Here is an 18,481-nt window from a genome sequence, read left to right on the forward strand (position 1 = left end):
CCGGTAAAGTTTATATATAAAGGCAAGAGGAGGAAACGCCTTCCAGTAATGTTTTTTTTTGTAAAGTTTTGTAATCTGAATTACGGCACTTACAACAATTTGACATAAGATGATATAAAATTTGTAGAACCAGTTGAGAAGCGCAGTTCAAATGTGTGTATTTTTTTTTCTTAATGACTGTGACTGGAGGGAATCCAAGACTGTTGTCAAAGCAAAACCTCTAAAACTAGATTCAAATAATAACCACTACTGACATTACAGGCTAATTAACCTAATATCTCACTCAAGACATAAAAAATGACCTATATGCATCATCAATTAGTTCCCCCCAACATTAATAAGAAATGCTCTTTGAATAAAGCAGCCTGTGATTTTGTATGGATCCCTTCGTATTGGAATCCTGGGAGCCTAATACAGGGTTTCTTCCATCTCTGCAGGGGGCTGAAGCTGTTTTTCTGTCTGTCTTCATGATCTGATTCCCAACAAAGAGCCGATTAAGGGCCTCTCTCTCTATCTTTCTCTCTCTCTCTCACTCTGTCTGTCTGTGCTCAACATTCGCTGGCTAACACAGATGATGTCACTAACCCGATGCAGTCCCCGCGACTCAACAATAACAAGGTCATTAGGGAGGGGTGTTTTGTGGAGGGGAAGAGAAGGAGGTGCCGGTGCTCTTTGTTTCACATTTCATCTGCAGTGGGCTTTTTTTTCATCAAAACACCCTCACCCCAGCTTAAGCCCCCCATCTTTCCCACCTCCGTTTGCTTAACATGACATATAGGGGGCACTGTTGAGCAGACCCTGGATGCTGAGCTGATATTAGTGCTGGTGCTGCGTATGTGTGTGACACTCAGAGTGCAAAGTCTACACACACTTACGGCACAGCAGACACACTGCCTGAGTCTTTTAAGAGCTGCAGACTCTGAATCAATATGACAAAACACATCATTTATCATAATGTAAAATAAAACAGAAGGGTCTCGAAGATAATGCTACTCAATCTTCTGTTCTTCTGAAGAAAAAGCATTCAATCTACTTTCAAGCCTTTCAAGTCAGTGGTCTTATCTGGAGATGTTTACTGGTATTAATAGTAAGAGACAGTCACACATTTTCTGTCACATCTAAGATGAAGATTTGCTTTTTAGCTTCAAATATCTGAAAGATATTTTCCCTGCTTGTCACACTCACACCTAAGTATGAGAGTCAGAGACTGATGAATAATTGATAAAGGATGTGAATGAAAGAAGAATTCAGTTTAGTTGGTTTCTAGAAAACTGTATAAAATCTGACTTTTGCAAATCAATTAAAATGTTGTTGTGTTATTTTTTAGCATTACGCATTCACAGAAAACTGCAAGTCATTCTTTACTTTATTACAGCAGGGAAGCTCAACCATGTCCCTGGAGATCTACCTTCCTGCAAATTTCAGTTACAACCCATATCAAGCGCACTGTAATTGTCAAGTGCTGTTCAGGTCCTAATTAATTGGTTCAGGTGTGTTTGATCAGGGTTGGAGCTGAACTCTGCAGGAAGGTAGATCTCCAGGAACAGGGTTGAGCACCACGGTATTACAGTATAAAGTTTTTCATTTTTATTATCATTAAGGTTTTCTGTCATTTTAAAAATGCATTTCTATATACAGTTGAAGTCAGAATTATTATCTCCCTTTGATTTTTTTTCTTTTTTAAATATTTCCCAATGATGTTTAAAAGAGCAGGGAAATTTTCACAGTATGTCTGATAATATTTTTTCTTCTGGAGAAGGTTTTATTTGTTCTATTTCAGCTAGAGTAAAAGGAGTTTTAAAATTTTAAAAGCCATTTAATGTCAAAATTATTAGCTTCTTTAAACTATTTTATTTTCCGATACAGAACAAACCATCATTATAAAATAACTTGTCTAATTACCCTGACCTGCCCAGTTAACCTAATAAACCTAGTTAAGCCTTTAAATGTCACTTAAAGCTGTATAGAAGCGTCTTGAAAAATATCTAGTCAAATATTATTTACTGTCATCATGGCAAAGATAAAATAAATCAGTTATTAGAAATGAGTTATTAAAACTATTAAGTTTAGAAATGGGTTGAATTTTTTTTCTCTCCGTTAAAAAGACATTGGGGAAAAAATAAACAGGGAGACCAATACTTCAGGGGGGCTAATAACTCTGACTTTAACTGTATTTCTTCATTCCTTCCTTCATTCATTTTCTTTTCGGCTTAGTCCCTTTATTAATCAGGGGTCACCACAGCGAGATGAACCACCAACTTATCCCTTCCAGATGCAACCCATCACTGGGACCACACTCTTTCACACACATATGCAACAGATAATTTCGCTTAACCAATTCACCTATAGCGCATGTGTTTGGACATGTAGGGGAAATCGGAGCACCTGGAGGAAAAATTATATATATATTATTTATTTTATTTATTAATTAAAATTTTTATTTATTTATTTATTTTTTTGCCCATATTGATTTTTTTTTACTTAACTGATTTAAATAAAAAAGTATATGAAAAGAAGGGCACCAAACCAATAACCCCAAGACCTTTAACTTTTCTGATATCTCCCCCTTCTCATTGGCTGCAAGTGTGTTTTGGAACTCTGCCTGAGACTGCTTAGTTTACCTCTAATTGCTTTAATGGACTGCCATGCCATTAAAGCTGATTTATACTTCTGCGTCAAGTGCACGAGTATGGTCAGGTAGCCTTCGTTTGGTCAAATAGGCCTCGCTATGGCTGTTACCGATGCTGACCTCTCAAAAAATGCAAATACACAATGCAACAATGCATAGCACAAGCTCTGTGATTGGTAGTCGCTCTGTGATTGGTCGGCTTGGTAGCTGTGACGAGTGTGGGCGGTGCTGAGAGCCCTGAGCCTGAAGGAGCGAGTGTTTACAAGTGTCAAGTCCCATTAAGTAGCTCTAGATGGTAACTTTTGTATTGTGATTACCTTATGATTAAAGTTGTTGCACGTCCGCCGGTTAACGCCTCAGAATGAGCGAGGTTTAGCTACTTGTACATTAAGGTAGCGTTCAGAAAGAACAAAAAACCTGCATAGAAACTTGATGCAGAGGAACATAACATAACCAAATGCCAGCTAGTGTTTCAAAAGTGTTATTGCAGAGTAACAGCACACAGAAGCATAAATGTTCTCGATGCACGATCACTTGATGCAGAAGTATAAACCAGCCTTAAGCACTGCGAATGACAAAATAAAGTTAAAAAGGAATGTATAAATATAACATTCGTAATGTTTTGTAATGTGCAACATCTATAGAAAAAGTATGTAAAATATGCACATGTTCATATTTTAAGTTGTTTTGAGAGCTTATGAAAACTCATTAGCGGTATTTTCTGTGGGAGTGGGAGGAGCTAAGTATCCTTTTGTGCTTTGCTCAGTGTGACTGCTTAAATGAACTCTTTCAAACCCTCAACTCTTTCAAATATGAATTAAATTGAATTGAATTTATGTGAACAGACTGGTTCAACATTAACAACATCTGAGCTTACAACGAGTATGTCTTTAAAAATGTATCACTTATTGTTAAAAATCTGATTTTTTTCAATGGGAGAAAATGAATGGGAATTCTACTTTCAGATCCGGCTTGTTCTGTAGTTAATTCAACAGATTTATTCTTTCATTTCAGCTTCATTTCAAAAAACAAAAAAGAGAAAAAATTAAATAGTTAATAAACAATACCAACACCTAGCCTAAATGCCTGATGCGTTTGAAGTGTCCTACTTTTAAAGGATGTGTGTGTGTGTGTGTGTGTGTGTATGTGTGTCTTCAAATGAGAGTGAGTGTATGAGTCTAGGTGTGAATAAATCACTGGAGGTGTTCTTATGTCACATTAACACCTCTGTGGAAAACTCAAATCACTCCAAATCATGGAAAGCAGGGGTGTGTGTGTGTGTGTGTGTGTGTGTGTGTGTGTGTGTGTGTGTGTGTGTGTGTGTGTGAGAGACTACATGTGCGTGAATGCATTTCTTTCAACTGCAAATTCTGCATAGCAAACCACTGGACCACATTTCAATTGTTCAGATTTAATAAAATTGAACACACCTAGGTAAAGAGTTTAACAGTCATGAACCCTAACAGTCATTTATAAAGTGAATGACAGCATTACAAATTCTAGTACAAGACTGTGTACTTAAAACAAGGGAAAGAACTAAAATGCCTTGCAGCACTGTGAATAAAAATACAGATTATTTAATTTTATTTACTGGATCAGATTACTTTTATTGCCAATGCATCAGTTTATGGATACAAATGATTAAGTAGCTTGAGCGTAGGGGATTTTAGTGCTTAATGGAAGTAGTGAGGCAGTACCAAAGAAATTTATATGTAAACGGTGGCATCTGCCATTTTGGAGTGGACAATGAGTCAAAACTAATAGCACAAATGATGTTAGTTTAGTGAAATTGTCTGCTAAAGTCTATTATATATAGATATTTAATGATTGCAGAAGCAGTCAATTTGTTCTCTAATGTTCACAAAACGTCTTTGACAGTTCCAACATTGTGGGCGGCTGATGTATAAGAGCGCATAGAAACATCTATACATCTATATATACATAACTATATGTCTATGGGCACTATACAGTGTGCTTCTGGCATGCATTGCCTATTTCAATTCTAATTGGTGGGAATTTGCTGCAGAATTAATGTTGTTGTTTTACCAGCAATGGCTTATGTTCAACATGATTATTTAAACAGATACTAAAATAATGTAGAACATTAGGATTTGTATAATTCACAATATTCAAATCTATGATCTGTGCTAAATTAGCAAGTATGCTTAATCAGGGAAGTGATGAAGGATTGCTATTGTTCTCTGATTTTAAGTATTTTTTTTAAAGTACACTTCAGCTTACTAACTCAGTGAAATGTTAGCTAGCTTGCATACCTTAACTTCACATAATTAGTTTCTGTCACAAATACGTGTTCTTTCTTAAAACACTCAATACAAACTTTAAATGCATACACGTAACTAAATAACCACTTGACAGACTAACAGCAGGGAATGAATAAAGAATATCCCATTAAAATCTTGTTTTGCCTGAGCTATGTAGTAAAAAGCATAATAAATGCAGCCATTTGTTATGCTAATAATTTGCTTTAGTGAAACATTGCATCTCAATTTTGGGTCTATGAACCAGAGAGCGGCGATTGAGGGTTAATGCAACAGATGCTAGTTCATTAAATGTGCATTTTGGGCTGTGTGAGAATATAAACTACAGCTCATGTAAGTGCACGAGTGTGTGTTGGAGACACATGCTTATTGCTCATAAAGATGGGTAAAATAATGGGTGCTGCCATATGGTAGGCAGACAGGTGATGAGTGCTGATTAGTCATCCTTTATCGTGAAGAATAAAGCAAGTATAGTAATCATGTAGACATTTGTACATGCATGAGAAATTATGTCAGGATTTTTTTACTAGTAAAGTCAGACTGTCAATAATGGCCAAAAAACCATACACTTCCATTTTTATTCAACATGATTTTGTATTGTTTTTAAAATATGTCTATTTTGTCCACTAAGGCTACAGTTATTTTATAAAATATATAATAAACTGTATTATTGTGAAGGTTTTTCAATTTTAACTTAAATATTTTCTATTGTAAAATGTATATATAAAAATATGTGTTTAATATTAATTTGTCAATATGCCATTACTCTAGTCTTCAATGTCAAATGTGAAATCATTCTAACATGCAAATAACATCTCAATTTACATTTGCTATTATTATCAATACAAAAACATGTTGTGCTGCACCATGCTATTTTTGAATTTGTGCTATTTTTGTGCACAAATTAAGCCCTGAATATACTTTTTCTACATACAAATTTCTGCAATCTGCAGGCCATTTTACTGAAAATTGTTTTTCTTCAATTTTAATTTACATTTGTGACTCTAAAGTCCTCTTAAAACTATAGGCAATATCAGTTAGGGTCAAAATACTCATATAAGACATGGAATTTTTAAAATAAGCCCTTCCTGAGAAAATAATAAGACATTGAAGAATATTAGAAGATGGACAAATCATGACAGTCACTTCGTCTAATATTTCATTCTGGTTTTTATTATGAGGTTAAGTATTTTTGTGAAAGTTCAAAAGCAGCTCTATATCACTATTATTGCTCTTTCAAGATTATAATTCATATTCTCATTATTTTATTGCATCTTTTTATTGTTGTGCCGTTTCTTGTTGGTATTTTGCCTTGTAACACTTTGAGTTTAAGAAAAGCACATTACAAAAACAGTTTATTATTATTAGTAGTATTATTAATACATTTATCTATCAGTGAAAACATCTTTCATGTCACTTTGATCAATTTAATGCATCTATGCTGAATAAAATATTACAGTTGAACATCAATTTCAAGACACAGTTGAAAGAATTATAGGAGGTTATTTAAGATGCAATATATTTCAAGATGTTTTACTGTTTCTTTCAACATACAGTCTAATGTTCATTCATGATTTTATGTGGTTATAATTATAATGGCTTTCACATGGCTGATTCTGTCTCTTGGTGGCTGACACTGAAACCAGCCTGACGAGAGATGGCACAAGTCCCACCTACACGGACTGCAACTTGTTCGACATGGAAATGTGATTGGTTTTCCTTCAAAATACAGAATACTATGACATGATTGGCTACCAGTTTTCGCATGGCAGAAGCCTACAACTAGCGATCAGCACTTAAAAGGGATAGTTGACCCAAAAATAAAAGCTCCGCCATCATTTACTCACGCTTCACTTGTTTAAGGCCTATTTGAGTTTCTTTCCTCTGTTGAACATGAACGAACAAAAAAAACGCTGTGATCTGGCACCCATTGACTTCCATAGGAATTTTGTCCTATTATGGAATTGGATGGGTTTCAGCATTCTTCAAAACATCTTTTGTGTTCATCAGAAGCAACAAAAACAACTCGTGCAACAACTTATGAAGGATATATATGACACCACATGAGAGATAGTGAATGATAATTATCACAATTATAATGTCAGTGCCTCCCACTTACAGACTTTATTTGGACGGGGCGACCAGATATGATATAAGCAGCTCAAGTATATTTAATGACACATTTTTTTACTATTATTAACATCCTTATTTACACTTTTTTTGTATCCAGCCAATATAAACAAACATCCGTGATTGATTAAGTAGTGAAAAAAACTCTCTCATTTACCCGTTTCAATCTGTGTTTGAGACCTGGCAGCACTCCCATAGACAGTCTCACATGCTCTGTTGACCCACAGAGACAGGCCACTTTATGACTTAAAAAGTTCATCCGGCCTGAGTTTCTAAATCTCCTAAAATGTCCATAATTCAACTTGTACTTACGCTTTCTAATTCTCGTATGTGTTTTTGCATTACTCTTATTACACTTATTAAAGACTATTTTCTGCTTGCTTCACAGCTGACAGCACGCATAGTCGCCATACCAAAAGAAAAAAGTAAATAATAGATTCTTAAATCTAAATGATTCAGAAAAACTTTACTACATACTCAGAAAGGATGAAATGACTGATCTAAACTGGCTGCAAAATATATGTACACCCTTAGTGGTTAATCAACACATTTGCCTTATTTAAATAATCCACAAGTTTTAATCTTTTATTTATGATAATTTTTAGAGATACCATCTGTTTTTATTCCTTTTTCTGTTATTTATTTCTCTATTGCTGCTTATTTTATTAATTTGATGATGTTAATATATTACATAGGTTATTCTATATGCATATATAAAATGTTTGTCATTCAAGTTTGCTTTGAACTTGAAAAAGAGAGAAGCAGATTTTACATGTCAGTGTGTGCACATGGCTACTGTATAGGCATGGGTCAGTTAAAGATTCTGACGGTATGATAACCTTGGATAAGAATTCATGGTATTGTGATTACTGCCCAAAATAATTTCTTTTTAAATGTCTGGGTAAAAAAAAAAGTTACCCCATGGAAGCTGATATATTTTATTTTAAGAAACCTTTAAAATATTTTATACCAGTAGCTTTTGATGTTGAGGTTCTGCTGGAGATACATTTGCCCTAAAAACTAAATAGACTAGCTGTAAAAACATGTAAAAACAAAAACTAACATATACCCTAGGAATGGTATTACAGAAAACGTTGGTGGTTTTAAAACCTTGACTTTTTCAAACCACGATAAACCTTAAAATCGGTTATTATTTCATGCCTACTCCTGTATAGCATAAAAGTAACATAAATAGTGGATTTCTTTTTTTACTTTGACCCATTGAAAAGAAAAAGAGTAAAACAGTGTCATAATAAATAAAATTACTGCTAAAAATGTAATAATGTTTTGTTTGTCGCATATAGTTAACCATTTATGTGTATGTGATGGCTACCACCGCAAGTATATTTTAAACCTGTGGATAAGCACTGAATATCATTTTATAATAATTTTCATTTTTGGCTGAACTATTGAAAAGCGAAAAAAGCGAGCAAACATCAGGACAAAAAAGAAATCTGGACAAAAAAAACATAGCTGAAATAAAGGGCGGCCCTGGAATGTCAAGTCATCCTACAACACAATAAAAAAATGTTTTAAAATCTGTGAATGCAGAAGTGTTTCTCCGTACCTCCTCTGGCATGCTGAGCACCAGATCATTGTCAGTTTGGGTGGCAAACCCCTGTAGGAAGTACTCGCTGCAGGCTGCTAGTACAGCCCTGTGTGCGCGAAACTCCTTGCCCTCCACCAGCACGGTCACATCGCAGAGCAGGCCCTGCTTCCGCTGCTCATTCAGACCCAGCAGGATGTTGGTACAGTGCACTGTCGACTCATACACGTACATGGGAGCTTCAGACTTCTCATCCACGGACATACCGCTCACACCCTGCACAGAGATCAGAGAGACAAAGAGCGGTTAGCTTACTGTATGTGATCACAGCAGAATGACAACATACATTTAAGGGTGCTCCAAAATAAGTGCTTTTTTAACCACAAATGGGAACAAGAATTCAAGGGACAAAATGAGTAACAGAAGAAATTACAAAAAACAAAAAAACAAACAAACAATGGTTTAAAGGTGCTGTATGTACGTTTTTAAATCTTCTAAAGCACAATAATACCATAACATGTTTGCAGATATTTAAGAAACATGCCAAGTGAACATTCTTGTTTATCAGAAAAACAATGCTGCAGTCAGTTATTCTGCTTTGAAAATGTGTTTTCCATGCCGAAACATCTGTCTTTGTTTTGGTCATTTTAACCTGCTCAATGCCATAGCCAATTCTATTTCCGCACCCTGGCTTGCCTTGATGGAAAACCACATATTTAATTCATTCATTCAGAAAGGCTCTCAAAGCATGCGCTCGTGACGTAAATGTGACCTCAGGTGGACAGTAGCAGACTCCGAAATGAGACACAGATTCAGAGTTTCACATGAGGTTATAATTAGCAAATAATGTAAATATTCTGAAAGTAAACATTAGGTGAGCAGGTTACATTGTAACACTGTGTCCTAACAACACGCTTTGTGACGAGATATGCAGTGATAAGCAGTTTGGCTGTTTGCACCAGACGAAACACAACAGAAATTTAAATACAGCCATTCAGAAGGTTTATAATTATTCACCGGTAAGTAATAGAAGCCATTTCTAATATATCAATCTGAGGTGTTGGTAAGGACAAAAAGTTTAATATGGAAAATATTCCTTCTATCGAGTGTTGGGTCCCACTTTATATTAAGTGGCCTTAACTTCTATGCACTTACACAAGAATTAATAGTTTGTTACAATGTAGTTATTGTGTATATACATGTATTTACTGTATACTTATGCTTGATTAAATACATGTATGTAATTACATCTGTAATTAACTTTTGTAATTACATTTGTAAATACACTGTTGACCATCCCTTACACCTCAACCCCCCCTTAAACCTACCCATACCACCAAACCTGTCCATAACCCAACCTCTATCCCAACTAAAAGGCACCACAAGTGTTCTCAAATACATTATAAACACAGTAAGTACATTGTATTTATTTTTTTGATGCAAGTACTTAGTAGTTAAGGACACTTAATATAAAGTGGGACAGAGTGCTGTTGCTAGAACACGGTTAAAATCACTCACTCCTGTCCTCAATCTGGCAACCTGTGCTTGCGTTTGTTTTAATCCAGGAATGCAACACCTACTTTAACCACTGGGGATCAAACTTACATACTGCATCTTTAAATAATAAGAATTATTTTGCTTTAATCGATATAAGCAATATGCAACTATTTAAGTGACTATATGACGACAGTGGAAGTGTTTGTGTTGTGATGCAGCATTTTATGCTGCAAGTGACTGTCATGATTTGTCCATCTTCTAATATTCTTCAATGTCTTATTATTTTCTCAGGAAGGGCTTATTTTAAAAATCCCATGTCTTATATGAGATTTGCAGATTTGTGAATGTAGAAAAAGTATATTCAGGGCTTAATTTGTGCACAATAATAGCACAAATTCAAAAATATCATGGTGCAAACAACACCGAGGTTGTGGGCTTGATTGATTTTGATGAACAAAACAAAACAAAAAATAAAACAAAACAAAACATAAAAGCAAAACAAAATAAACAAAAACAAAAAAACAACAGAAAAACAAAAACAAAACAAAAACACACACAAAAAAAATCAAAACAAATTATGTTTTCTGTACTACAATCCATCATTATTCTTGCTTTTATTTCTTTAACAATGCCAGAAACTTTTTACAACATCTCTTGTAACTATACACGCCACTTTATGGTGAATTGTTTTTTTTGCATCTTTCTTATAAGTCACTTATAAAAGCATCTATCAAATGAACAAATGTAAATAAATTTAAACTAACAGTTCATGATACCGATGCATTTCTTAATATAAAATCAACTGCAACTACTTCCTCAAGATTATTTGGCATCCTGGCCCACCACGACCACGTTCACAAAGATGCCACCTACAGCAAGCAAACGCACAACCACAAAGACAAAGAAACAAGCGCAAACAAAGCCCTGAACCAAGAGATCAGCAGCTGTCGTGCCATTCACACTCGCTCGTCTAACATTTAACACACACCCCCGAGTAAGCAGGTAGACATTCACACTTTACACAATGATCCTGTGCTCACAAACACACACTGGTAGATTAACTGGAGAAGGTGATTTAGCTGTCATAACAGTGGGGTCTCCGCTATTGCTTCTTGTGTGGGTGGCGCACAGAGAGATGCTAGCACATGTGATCTTCAGACATCCAGTCACAAAGATTACCTTGAGCTCTTTCCTTTTCCCTATCAGAGCGGCTCAACTGGTGCATGTGTGATTAGAGACTTAAGTGTCTCTGGATTGTGAATCTTCACAAATGTGTCCTGGCCTCGTACCCCAGGTCCTGTAGCACAACCCTTTGACAATCGCTTCTCACAATGAGGGCGACACGTTTAATCTCATCAGCGGGTTCTTGATGGATGTCTTGGCAAGTGAATATCGCTACCCTCAAATTAGCATTCAGCCCCGCTGCTCATTTGAATAAGTGCAAACTGAATATGACGAGTCAGGCACAGACCTCAGCGTAAATAACAGCCGTCAGATCCTCTTAAGCAATTTTATTTGCAGCGGTTGCAAGGTGTGCATATGTTCTCGTGCAGACACTATAGGACAAATCTGTTCATTTAGAAAGAATGGAAGGAGAGAGGGACTTCATGCGGTTATGACTTAGCATAAGGCTAATAACATCTGACAAATCCAACTCGCCATGGACACGCTTACTTTAGTACTTATAAATCTTATTACAACACTGAAGCCTGCAAAATAATGTACATTTTCAAAGCATGAAATAATAAATAAGCAAAAATATATAAAATAGACACAAAGAGGGCGTCACGTTGGTGCAATGGGTAACATGATCGCCTCACAGTAAGAAGTTCGCTGGTTCAAGCCCCAGCTGGGTCAGTTAGCATTTCTGTGTGGAGTTTGCATGTTCTGGGTTTCCTCCGGGTGCTCCGGTTTCCCACACAGTCCAAAGACATGCATTAGGTGAATAGAATAAGCTAATTTGGCCATAGTGTGTCTGTATGAATGCAAGAGTGTATGAGTGTTTCCCAGTACTGGGTTGCAGCTGGGCATCCACTGCATAAAACATATGCTGGATACGTTGGCAGTTCATTCCATTGTGGTGCCCCCCGTTAACAAAGGGACTAAGCCGAAATTAACATGAATGATGGAATAGATACAAAGAGTATAGACTATTCTTTGTTACATGTATGTTACTGTTTTGTATTTTTTTCACAGCTACCACAAACTAAACATAACATATATGCTTCATTGTTAAAGCAAATCACATCCATATTAATGTTAGCATTGTATACTTTGTGATTGGATGTCTGTTACTGTCTTGCTGAACAGAACAATTGAACATGTCTTGCTTCTGTCAAACTCTGTGTACACCTTTCTGACTGTGTACTTGTTTATCTGTACCTACATGTGTGTAATGTGTTTTTCTTGATGCATTTGTTGTCTTTCACGTATGATTTGTCTTTAACATATTATTGTCAACATTGCTAATGGCATATTGTTTTGTTTTTGGAGTATGTCGTTGTATTTTGGAGCCAGCACCTAAGCTTTTCACTCATCATAGTACACATGCAGCTGATGACGTGACAATAAAAGTGATTTGATTTAATTTGATCTGTGTAGATTAAACTAGTTACAAATACTCGACGTAAAGCTTAAACATCTGTCAATAACCTGCATCTAAAATTTAAAAAATGAAAATAAAAGCTGTAAACACTGGATAACATTTGTCACCAAATCTAGGGTCAGATGCTGAATATGAACTATCTTGATAGTCAATATGTATTGTCATCTAATATTCAGTGCTGGATATAGTAACTAATTGCATGTTAGTAAAAATAAAACTACCTATAATTGAATTGTATTACGTTATAAATTTCTAATGACCTTATCAAAGTTACATTTTAAATCAGGATTAAATCAGAACTCGCAGCCATTGCAAGTTAAACATGCAATGGCAGTATATCATTCATCATTTATTGATTTATCCTAATACTTGTTCCTTTTTAATCACAGTATAGAATGACTATGTAAATTTGTAAATATACTAGGGATGCTCCGATCGATCGGCCGGAGACCGGTATCAGCCAATGACCACATTTTGTGACTCAATCGGTACTATCTAATCTGCCCGATCACATGAACATTTTAACTTCTAATGTATCAAATATGCACTTCAAACTTTTTCTTCATTAAGAGATGTTGAGTTATTCTTCCATTATTTGCAATGTTTGCAAATTCCATTGTCAGTCATTTTTCTTACCAATTTTTTTATGTTTATCTAATATTTTCATTAAAGCTGCTTGTGACCATGATATGTCCACACTAAATGTTTATAAGAAATGTGTTTAAGGAATTATATACAAAATCTTTATTTATTCTCTATTAAAAAAGAGATCTCCACTTTAGTATCATACTTAGAGGGAAATCGTGCTTTATGTAATGTTAAAGTTATATAAAGCTTGAAGCATCAGAATCGGTACTCTGTATCGGCCGATCACCATGACGAGGAATTGGTACTTGGTATCGGCTCCAAAAATCCTGCTCGGAGCATCTCTAACACATACATTTGCAATTATGTTCATATCTGTCTACATACTTATGAATATTAAAAACAACCTGTACATATATTTATCTATAGTAAATCTCTGTGCATAGTTAATACAACCTGTATATAATGTTCATAGTACATCCGTTAGTAAATATTACCCATAGTTTCTCTATAATTGCACTATATAACTTATACCTATATTCTTCACTTGCTGCTATTGTACTCCTGATTAGACTGCATGTTGTTGCCTTATACTTGTACATGTGTAATGACAAAGTTGAATCTAATCTAACAGCGATGCGTGCTCCTGAATTTTGGGATCACTTTTAACTACATTTAAATGAGTAGTAATCTAAAAAGCAATCTAAAAGTAATCCAAAAGTAGTGAGAACACCTTTATTATAAGTAATCCAAACTGTTAAGAAATAACAAAAAAGCCCTGCAAATATTCATAGTATTTACACGATTCTCTAAGATACTTCCTAAAATGCTACGATAATAAATACTTACATAATTAAAAAGTCAAGTGGAACACATTTGCAGCACATCTTCAGAAGATTTATCTCAAAAACCAAGAGCAAATTTTGCATTGCCCAGGGTTAAAGTGCATTTACCCCGAGTTTTAAAAAGCTGCTAAACCAATGCTAAGCACAGTGTGAAAAGGCATACAGCAAGCGAGGATGCTTAAGCTCTGAATCAGGCAGCTTTAAACTGCTTTTGAAACGACACAATCTCTACTTTCAGTCTCTGCCAGCAGTCTTTTCCACAACACACTGAGCTATTTAAGTTGTCCGGGGCCAACTTCTGCTCGCGGAATGATCAGTGCATGACTAAACAATTCCTACAGAGCTCCAGTGGCAGCCAGCGCTGTTCTTTCCATCCCTCCCGAAGTCAGGGCTGCCCCTGTCTGCCCCGCCGCGGTGAGGGTTGTGCAGCCAGCGCTCCTCCCTGCTCCCACAACCACCGCTGACTGCACCTTAGGCAAACTCTGACCCGCAGAGACACAGGCCTGAAATTTCTTACCCTTGTCATTTTGATTTAACTCCTGACTGGGCAAAATAGGCAGTTTGTGTACTCCACGCAGAACATGCAGGCAGGCGCAAACCCTCAAAGCTTAGCTCCATTCAAGGCAGGTGGTTACCGCTATGAAGCGCCTTCGATCAGAACTAGAAAATAAAAGCGGTGAGCCTTGCCAAACGATGACGGTTAACTGTTGTATATAAAAGTACAAAAAAACAAAAATTGTCCTTGGTCATTGGAAATGGCTGCGTGTGCAAATGGAAACCAAGAGAATGGAATCAGTGGGTCCAACGCCTCCCTCTCGCTTTTTTTTTCTTATCTCACTCACTCGACTCAGAGAAAATCAAACCACACGCTGCACATGTGTGTGGGAGGGACGCTGTGGTTACCATGAAAAGAAAGAAAACAAAAGACGAAGACAGGTAGAGAGTGGCTGTCAAGCATCTCTGCAACGTACCAATCACATCCTGATGAGGCAAAGAACGAATGTTAATTTCTTGAACTAGCAATCATTATTCAAACTGACAGAGCACTGTTCATTTCGACGTAGATAATATTGGTTACTTGCAGCCAGTGGAGTAAAGTAATTTTTCTTAGGAATTGTAATTTGCTAAGTACTTTTAAAAATGTGTACTTTTACTTTCCCTTGAATACATTTTTAGTGTAGTATTGATACGTTTACTCCACTACTTTCCTTCAACATGCAGTCACTACTTCATTTTTTCTTGTCTATGGGGATTAGAAAAATCAGTCCTGTTATTCCTGTTCAATCAAATCGCACATAGAAGGTAAATCGCACCATATTAAACTACCCCAAGGGCGATTAATTGCAGCAAACTGTTTGGAAGCATTAAAAGTGTCCAAGAAGATGTCCAAAATCTTAACACGCAATAACCTTGAGACGGTTTAGATGCATAACACTAATGAGAAGATGACGGATGTTTCCTGTATGATGTCTGAAATTACCTTAAACAGCCAGCAGGCACAAGACGTCAAGCTGATGCCAGATTGACGTTGTACCCCAATGTCAGGCCGACGTCAATGCCCAATGTCCAACCTGAAATCAACCAAATATCAACGTCTAATGATGTTAGAGCTTGACATTGTGTGGACATTACCACTATGACGTCTATCAGACGTTGAATTTTGGTAGCCATACCTGACGAATAAATGTTAGTATTTGATGTCAATATGATGTTGGTTTAAGGTGTTGGCTCCACATTGGATTTTGGTCACTTTACAACACAACCAAAAAAATAATAATAAAAAAATATCAATGTCATTTGACGTCGTTATTGGACATCAGAATAACTTTGTCATTAGACACTGGCTATACATTGAATTTTGGTCACCTGACATCACAACCTAAGTCTAACCTAATATCAACGTCTTATGACATTGTATGTCTGCTAGACAGTAACTAAATGCTCTACAGAATGTTATGTTTACAGATACATCCCCAAATTACATGTAAATGCATAAGAATTTTACAGCGTAAAACTCACTACTCGAGTACTTTTAAAAGGTCTACTTTTTACTTATACTTTGAGTAATATTTACAACAGATACTTTTACTCTACTTGCATAACATTTTTAGGCAAGTAATGGTACTTTAGCTTAAGTATGATTTTTCAGTACTCTTTCCACTACCCAAGTATAAGCAAGTTTGTGTCCGACATTCCCAGACATTTGCAGCAACAATCCAACTGGTCACTCCAATTATTGTTTTTCAGTTTGCTTCCTTTTTTTCTGCTCTAAATATGTTTTCTATGCTGCCTTTGGTGGATAATGACCTGTCTTCCAAGAATAATGTTTCCAGATGTGGTTTCAAGGTTCATAAGATGCCAAACACACTATTTCAAAATTGGAATGTGCTTTCTTTCCATGCTGGGATTTTCAGATGTGTGCATTTTGTGCACAAAAGGATGATGCATATGCACTCAAGCTCACCACAAATGACTACTCTCAGCCGTGTTACCGATTAGAACTGCTGAGGGATGCAAGAGGTTTGCTCTCCGTCTTGGTCCTTTTCTCTTTTTTATTCTGCAGGCACTTCTCAACCTTGTTAAGTGTGGACGCTGACTGGTTTTGCGAGGAACACTCCCACACACATCAAAAGCAGAGCTCTGATGGGTTTCCGACAGCTGTCGCTGGCGTTCTACTTTTGCTTGCTCAAGGGGCTGGAAGACTACCAGAGCACTGAGACTAATCTGAAACTGAATTAGACTGGGTATGGATCATTACTTTTAGAGATGAATACCCCCAAGACAGTGACGAATGATGGTGCATCCAACATCCTAATAAACAAAGCAGACTTGGTTTATTGCTTAAACAGCACATGTTCAAAATGAGTTGCCTTTTTCTCTAAGTGTTCTGATTTGATGGAGTGTGGACTGTCTGAGAATCTGACTAAATCCACAGCGATTACTTTGAACTGATATGCTGAACTGATTCATTGAGAACACTGGACTCATGTGTCAAATACGTTTTTTTTTTTAAATAAATAAATAAAACAATAAATAAGCAGAGTGGTTCAGTGGTTAGGCACTACAGCAAAAAGGTCGGTGGTTCGAATCCCAGCTGGACCAGTTGGCATTTCTGTGTGAAGTTTGCATGTTCTCTCTATGTTCCTTTGGGTTACCTCCAGGTTCTCTAGTTTCCCCCACAGACCAAAGACATGAGGTGTAAGTGAATTGGATGAACTAAATTGGCTGTAGTGTATGAGTGTGTGTGTAAGTGCTGGTTTGGTTTGATTAAAATTAAATTGCTGTTGCTCTAGTTAAAATAAATAATAAGTCAGAAAAGTGGGTGGGTAAGAAAGCATGCTGTAAGACTGCATAGAAGATGGTCTCTGTTGTTTACAAAAAATGTGTGTGTTACGGCCGGGCGATTAATCGAAAAGTAATCAGAATTGGCATTCAGAAACTATAATCGATCAAAATTTTTCAGCTCAATTTTTTGAATTACTTTCCCTACCATGTGTGGAGTCCCTGCACTGTCAATACTGATTTAAACTTTAGCGTCAAACGCAGGGATGTGGTCCGGCCTTTGCATGGTCGCATACCCGCGCACCTCTCAAAAAATGTAACTACACGTTGCACGTTTGGACTGCATTGACGATGAATGGAAGCTGTACCTTGAGATGGCTTATTTTTCATTACAATAAAATTATTATCTACATTAAAATATTTGTTTACGGAAGATTCAAGAAATGCCCTGTTAAAATACTATTTACACAATATACAAGTTATTTTATTTTGAAGCGATACTGTTTATTTTCTATTATTATTATTTTTAATTATTATTTTTTTATATGAAAAACATTGAAACATTTTGTTTCCAAAAGTGCAAGTTATTCATTTGGGGCTGTTGGTTTCAGACAACGTGTGTGTTAATTTCAGTTGTTCAGTGTTGATGTTCATTAAATATTCATAGATAGTGGATAGTGTGTGTTTCCTTCAATTATTTTAAAATCAAGTAATACACCCTTCATTTAAAATTCTCTCACTTGTAATATGAGCGTATTTACTGTACAAAACTTATTAGTAAACTATTAGGGCAAAAACAATGAAAGTAATATATAAAATAATGGTTGATAAATCGAGAGTTGAAATGTTCAACTAATCAAGATTTAGATTTTAGGACAAATTGGCCAGACCTACTTGTGTGGTTATTATGTGGTTTGGGTAAAATATGATCACAACATGAACCAAAGACCAGACATTAAGTCAGATGGTGACCAAAAATCTAAAGGTGTTCAAGAATAGCATTTTATTTGTGGTAGTAGTAATGTTGTACTGTTATAGTTTAATACAGACATCGAAAATGTGCAAGAGATTCAATTTCGTTTG

General features: G+C 36.0%; 1 protein-coding gene across 3 annotated transcripts in view; it reads right to left on the reverse strand.

Annotated features, from left to right (window-relative positions):
• The window catches only part of bach2b (BACH transcriptional regulator 2b), a 147,522-nt gene that overhangs the window by 39,680 nt on the left and 89,361 nt on the right, over window positions 1-18,481 (reverse strand). For all 3 annotated transcript variants that reach the window (XM_087298216.1, XM_087298217.1, XM_087298218.1), the window contains one exon: window positions 8,606-8,860. In XM_087298216.1, coding sequence (XP_087154342.1) covers window positions 8,606-8,860 — 255 coding nt within the window. The remainder of the gene's footprint in view (window positions 1-8,605; window positions 8,861-18,481) is intronic.

This window comes from Danio rerio, chromosome 20 (genome assembly GCF_052040795.2).
Source record: "Danio rerio strain M-AB ecotype USA chromosome 20, GRCz13ab, whole genome shotgun sequence".
NCBI classification, from domain to species: domain Eukaryota; kingdom Metazoa; phylum Chordata; class Actinopteri; order Cypriniformes; family Danionidae; genus Danio; species Danio rerio.